This window comes from Sinocyclocheilus anshuiensis, unplaced genomic scaffold (assembly GCF_001515605.1).
Source record: "Sinocyclocheilus anshuiensis isolate Anshui unplaced genomic scaffold, SAMN03320099.WGS_v1.1 scaffold1462, whole genome shotgun sequence".
In the NCBI taxonomy this organism is placed as follows: domain Eukaryota; kingdom Metazoa; phylum Chordata; class Actinopteri; order Cypriniformes; family Cyprinidae; genus Sinocyclocheilus; species Sinocyclocheilus anshuiensis.
The window spans coordinates 610,510-616,336 of NW_015558644.1; the positions used below are offsets into that span (position 1 = coordinate 610,510).

At 36.8% G+C, this 5,827-nt stretch overlaps 1 protein-coding gene across 6 annotated transcripts in view; it reads left to right on the plus strand.

Annotated features, from left to right (window-relative positions):
* The window catches only part of slc44a1b (solute carrier family 44 member 1b), a 37,225-nt gene that overhangs the window by 18,954 nt on the left and 12,444 nt on the right, over positions 1-5,827 (plus strand). For 5 of the 6 annotated variants that reach the window (XM_016477008.1, XM_016477007.1, XM_016477013.1 and 2 more), the window contains exons 4-9: positions 997-1,133; positions 2,796-2,889; positions 2,989-3,158; positions 3,535-3,624; positions 4,391-4,557; positions 4,647-4,833. In XM_016477008.1, coding sequence (XP_016332494.1) covers positions 997-1,133; positions 2,796-2,889; positions 2,989-3,158; positions 3,535-3,624; positions 4,391-4,557; positions 4,647-4,833 — 845 coding nt within the window. The remainder of the gene's footprint in view (positions 1-996; positions 1,134-2,795; positions 2,890-2,988; positions 3,159-3,534; positions 3,625-4,390; positions 4,558-4,646; positions 4,834-5,827) is intronic. The other variant, XM_016477010.1, reaches the window with a different exon arrangement.

A 5,827-nucleotide genomic window follows, 5' to 3' on the forward strand; every position in this document is an offset into this window, starting at 1 on the left:
GGAAAATAATGTGTTTTTTGAACTTTAAACCGCATAAACACATTTCATTACACCAAATACACAAAATAATGTTCTTTTTAGCAGCATCATATGACCCCTTTAAATAAATAAAATAAATTTACAGTGTAACAAAAGACAAAAAAACACATCTATCTTAAGTTGTAATAATATCTCACAATATTTCTGTTTTTACGGTATTTTAATTAAATAATTGCAGTTTTGGTAAGCATAAGAGACTTCTATCAAAAGCATTAAAACAATCTTACCGACCCCAAACTTTTGAACAACCGTGTTTGTCTTTGTAGTAAATTAAACCTTTGTTCTAAAACAAGAAAATCCTGTTTTTCATCGTATGTCCCTTTAAATGTCCAGCTTTATTTTCACCCCCAAAAACTAACATGTTGTCTCTAATCCTATATTCTAAGAGATTAAGCCATTCCAGATGCCTGATATCTGAATAGTTTGCATATCTGAATGCTATTTCTTTCAATGCTTTCACATTAGACTAGCCTCAGGTCAGACCTGGGCTACGTTCTTTGAGTAGACCTCTTCTTTAGCCAGGCTGTTTTGACAGGCTCTGTGCTAATGCTGAAGTGCTCTTTCCTCAAGAGCGTACGTCCCCTGCTACTGACAGTCTGTTTTTGTGCTGAACACACAAGACAATGGGTCCCTCGTCCCTGCGTGGGTGCCATGCCCACTTCACACCGCATGAAAAGCTGAAGTAAAGCCATGGCCTCAGAGGAGGCTTGGCTCATAAACAAGCTCTCAGTTTCCCCTCTGCCAAAAAAACTGGGCTGAACGGTCCTGTGACAAAAAATATCTGCTGTTCAGAGTCGATCTTTATCGCACAATGCCGTATTTTAAGTCCCATGGTGGTATCAGATCAGACTCCATGAAATAAACAACCTGCTTTGGTATTTCGTTTGTCATCAGATTTGAGGTTAGATACTCTTCCTGTCTTGAAAAAATTAGACTTTGTTGTTGTTTTATTCACAGATTCGTCTTTTTCCTGGATCCATGCAACATAGACATCATTCAGAGGAAGATAAAGTCCATGGCGCTGTGCGTGTCACAATGTCCCACTGAGGAACTGGCGACTTACTACGACCTCAAGAGGTTTGCCATGATAAATGGTGAGTCGTCAGCCAGCTAGCTATTGTGGGCATGTGATGTCATCATCACAGATATAATGGCAGGACCTTGACTGGCAAGCTACCCTTGGGAGAGACAAAGGCGTTCATCATATATATGGTTGTGACCACCAGTGTGTGTCTTTTCACAGTGTTTCTTATACTCACGGGCTTCAACAAGAGCAACACACACACATAAATATACACATACTAGGCCTGGGCGATAAAACAGTATCAATATTTATCGACGGTACACCTTCATCGATAACGATATAAAAAATGTTCGATATAGCGCACGATATAGGCACGTGTTATGAGTGACGCAGACAGCACACACGTACACATGCTGTAATGCCTGCCTGTGATGAGGAGATTGTGAATTAAAAAAAGAATATTAGTCGAATTTAAAATAAACATTTGCATTTGAAATATACTGTAGTAGCTCAATGCGTAGAAGATCTTGATTAGGTTAAAACCGAAACCAAGCCATTCTCACAGAACGCATATTCAGCACATTTTTACACGGACAGATATGACTGCTGCACTCGCGTCTCATGCAAGAGATGCAAAGAAAATCATGCAAAGTTAAAATAGTTTTAACGTTTAGAAAACGTGACGTGAATTTGTGAAGGTTTATTTCATTTCACTGCGTCTCATATGTTTTTAAATGCAATCTGTGTGATCGGCGATTTGGTTTGTATTAGGCTAAGCAATGCATAAATACATTATGCTGTTTTGTTCATAATTGTTTATGCAGGTTACAAAATTATATTTGATTTATATATGCTAATTTAGACGTTATGCACGTTTTTATAGACAGTTATTTGCATTGACAATTTAATGCGCTGCATTATTTTGCTCATTGCGCCCTCCTGTGGCCTCGGGAGACAAGCCAAACGTTTCCTTAAGACTTATTTAATCTGCATATAAAACATAAGAAAGGAGATATTTGTTTACATTTTTATTTTGTGTTTGACTGTTAAAAAAATATATAAAAAATTTGTTGTTTGTCTTAATAAATTGGGCAAATTAAAAATACAGTGGTTAAATTTAAACATTTTTTTCTATTGCTCTGTTTTAAAAAATGTTATAAGAAATGTCAATAATTATCGATACCGAACAACATGAAACATATATCGTTGATACATTTTTTAGCTATATCGCCCAGCCCTAACACATACAGTATGTTCCTGTCAGGTGCAGCCGGTAAGACCAGGTCAGGGTTAAACTAAATAAACATAGATTCCTCTGACCCGTCTCGCTGTAGGGTCTCTGTTGTTTACAGTCCAGTCTTGCTGTCTATAGGGTTTGACACATCCTATCTGACACCAAGGGAGAGTATGAATGCCATCATTGTTTCCCTGGAGTTCAACTGTGTTTTACGTGCATCTGCTCATAAGGAACGTTCATTGTGGAGTTCACATTCATATTAAATGCTTAGTGAGTTGACGGTGATTTAACTGGTCTCATTCCACATCCCTGCTGTAAAAATCTCTCGCTTTCTCGCTTTTTGCGACTGAGCCCTTGCTGGTGGAGTTGGTGGACCATCCTGATTAAGCTAGTCCAGTCAGAGTTTGTTTCATCTTCAATTTATTGACTATCTTACCATGACCTAGCATTATAGGGATGATGTTGAGTATAATGCATAATTTTCTTCTCTTTTAGGGTCCGAGCTTTGTTCGTATGAGTTACCTGGTCACAAGTACCCACAACTTCCTGAGCGCTTTGAAAAGTGTCCCAAACTTCCAGTACCAGAGAGGTAGGAAACAAACTCCTGACAAACAAACTCTCCCTGTAAAGCACAGCTCCTTTCTCTCTTGATCTGTCCTCTATCGTCTGGCCTTTTCTATCTCTGCAGCAAAGCTCTTCCAGTGTTTAACCGCTGCACTCCAGTGGATATCTCCTGCTATGCTAAGTTTGCTGAAGCGGTGGTCACGTTTGTCAGTGGTAACAGCATGTTAAACAGGCTGATTGCCGGGGTGGCCGCCAGCAAAGAGATCATCGTTGGGCTGTGTCTGCTGGCGCTAGGTAACCATCTGCTCTCTCTGGATGCTGCTGCTGAGGCTCATTTGATTCAGTTTTCTGATTATGTGTTTATCTATAAAATGAGTTGAAATGGATAATTGCAGTTCTTGATATCTATATCAAATCAAAGCTAATTAAGTTCTACGTTGTTACGCATTAACAAACAAGTATCTAAATCTAAGGCCCACCAATGTAATTATTGCATTATTCTGAGCCACTATCAGACAAAGGCTGAAGTATTTTGTCCTTTCTTTAAGATAACATGAAACAGCACTTTTAATTTCCATAATGCAATGCATTTTGATTACGATTAACTCCAGATTGTAGTTTAGTCTAGAGTCTTCCTCTAACTGCTGATCCTGTTTTGTGCATGCTGCAGTTTTGTCCATGATCCTCATGGTGATCATTCGTTACATCTCTGCTGTCCTGGTTTGGATCCTCACTGCACTGGTGGTTCTGGGTTCCCTGGGCAAGTCTGCTTTCTCTGCTCTTTTCTCACCTCCTAAGCGGAGAATGGCATCCGTTCTTTCTTCATTTGCACGTCCTACTCTTGAGTGCAAAATAGCACATTCTGATTAATTGAACAGTTTTACCATTTGTCAATATTTTTATTTTATTTTATTTTTCTATTTTGCTTTGTTCTATTTCGATCTATTTTCTTGTTTTATTATTTTTTATTTTTTTCTATTTTATTTGATTTTCTTCTGTTTTCTTCTAAGTAATTTTATTTAGTTCCTATATTGTTTTATTTTGTTTTATTTAATAATGTTGTTTTATTTTATAATTTTTTGTTGGTTTTTAACATTTTTAAATTATTTATTTTGCTCTATTTCATTTTGTTTGATTTTTATTTTGTTTCATGTATTTAATTTTTTCTCAAACTATATTTTTTTTTTGCCAGGTTTCAAAAGTACTGAACAGTTATCCATCTTAATATCGTATATTATAATGTTTTGATGTCTGATTTTACTTCAGGAAAGAGATTCTGTTTATTGTGAATGGTATTTTTGCTTGAAAAACAGACTAAACAAACAGTATATATTTAAAATATCACTGTTCATATAATCATATTGACTATCAGCCAGAATTATTATTTGTCTGTTCCAAAGGGATGCACGGTAATCCAGTCCCACACAAAGTTGAATCATCATTAAAAGTGTGGTTTTTATTCTAGGCTTACACCTGTTTTTGCAATGTTGAATGCGAATATGGCGTCTGTTCTTGGCTTTTCTCAGGAGGTACCAGCGTTTTGTGGTGGTTGTACATAGACTATAGAATGACAATGAATGAGACCATGACTAAAGATCTGAGGGAAACAGAAGAACCCAATGATGGCATGAAGACCCCCAAAGACCACGCTCAAGGACTGCTCATCTATGCTGTTTCAGCGACTGTGTTCACTGTAAGCCCTCAGAGAAATGGAAAATGAAATATGAGAGCGGTCTCGGCTGGTGTTTTTTGCTGCTAATTTCCATCCTTCTGCTCCCGCAGGGAATTTTGTTGCTTCTGATGTTGTTTATGAGGAAGAGGGTGGCTCTGACCATCGCCCTGTTCCATGTGGCGGGAAAAGTGTTTATCCACCTGCCGCTGTTGGCACTGCAGCCCTTCTGCACGTTCCTCGCTCTTTCTCTGTTTTGGGTCTACTGGATCATGGTCCTCCTCTTTCTCGGCACCACTGGTGAGATGTAGATTCCTGTGGGTTTTAAAGGGATAGTTTAGATTTAAAAAATAGAAACTTAGTTACAAACCTTTATTTTGTTCCAAACTTTTTTTATTCCATAATTGTTTATCAAAGTCTGCCTTAAATGCATGGAGAAAAACAGCATTAATTTTGTTTTATTGAAGAAAGAAAGTCATGACATGATGATGGGTAAATTATGTCAGACTTCTCATTATTTTTGGTTGAAATATCCCTTAAACAACTAACTTGAAATCTAATTGCACATTCTATAATGGATCTGCTTTTTGAGTGCAAAATAAACACAATAGTGCAATCGGATTCATAGAATAATTTGGCCATTTGAAGAATTTAATTTAATTTTTTATTATTTTATTTAGTTTTATTTTATTCGATTTTTTGTATATTTTATTTATTTATTTTTATTTTGTTCTGTTTTATGTTGTTATTTTTTGATTTGTTGTTATTTTATTCTCACAATATTTTCTTTGCCAGGTTTTAAACATATTAAAATGTTATCCATCCTAATACTGTACATCATAATGTTTTGATGTCTGTTTTCACATCAGGAAAGATATTCAAGATATTAAGTTTGGTATTTTTGCTTAAAAACAGACTAAGCAGTCTATTATCACACATCGTATAATTATATTGCTTCTCCCTTAAAGGGGTCATATGATGCAATTTCAAGTTTTCTTTTCTCTTTGGAGTGTTACATGCTGTTCGTGCATAGATAAGATCCCTAAATGCAGACATTATATTTACGCGGCGCGATATGCAACGCAATGCGTAAAAAGACAGTATAAGTCATTATAATCCGTAATTATGTCCCCACTGGATGCAACAAATGCCTCGTTTATAATGGGTTTTTATTGGTTTTGTCTCGTCACGTCGGGACATCGCAGTATGGTAAGGGGCATAACATTTCCATCACACGCTTGAGGCATTCGGCCAATCACAACGCTCTGGATAGCTGGCCAATCAGAGCACACCT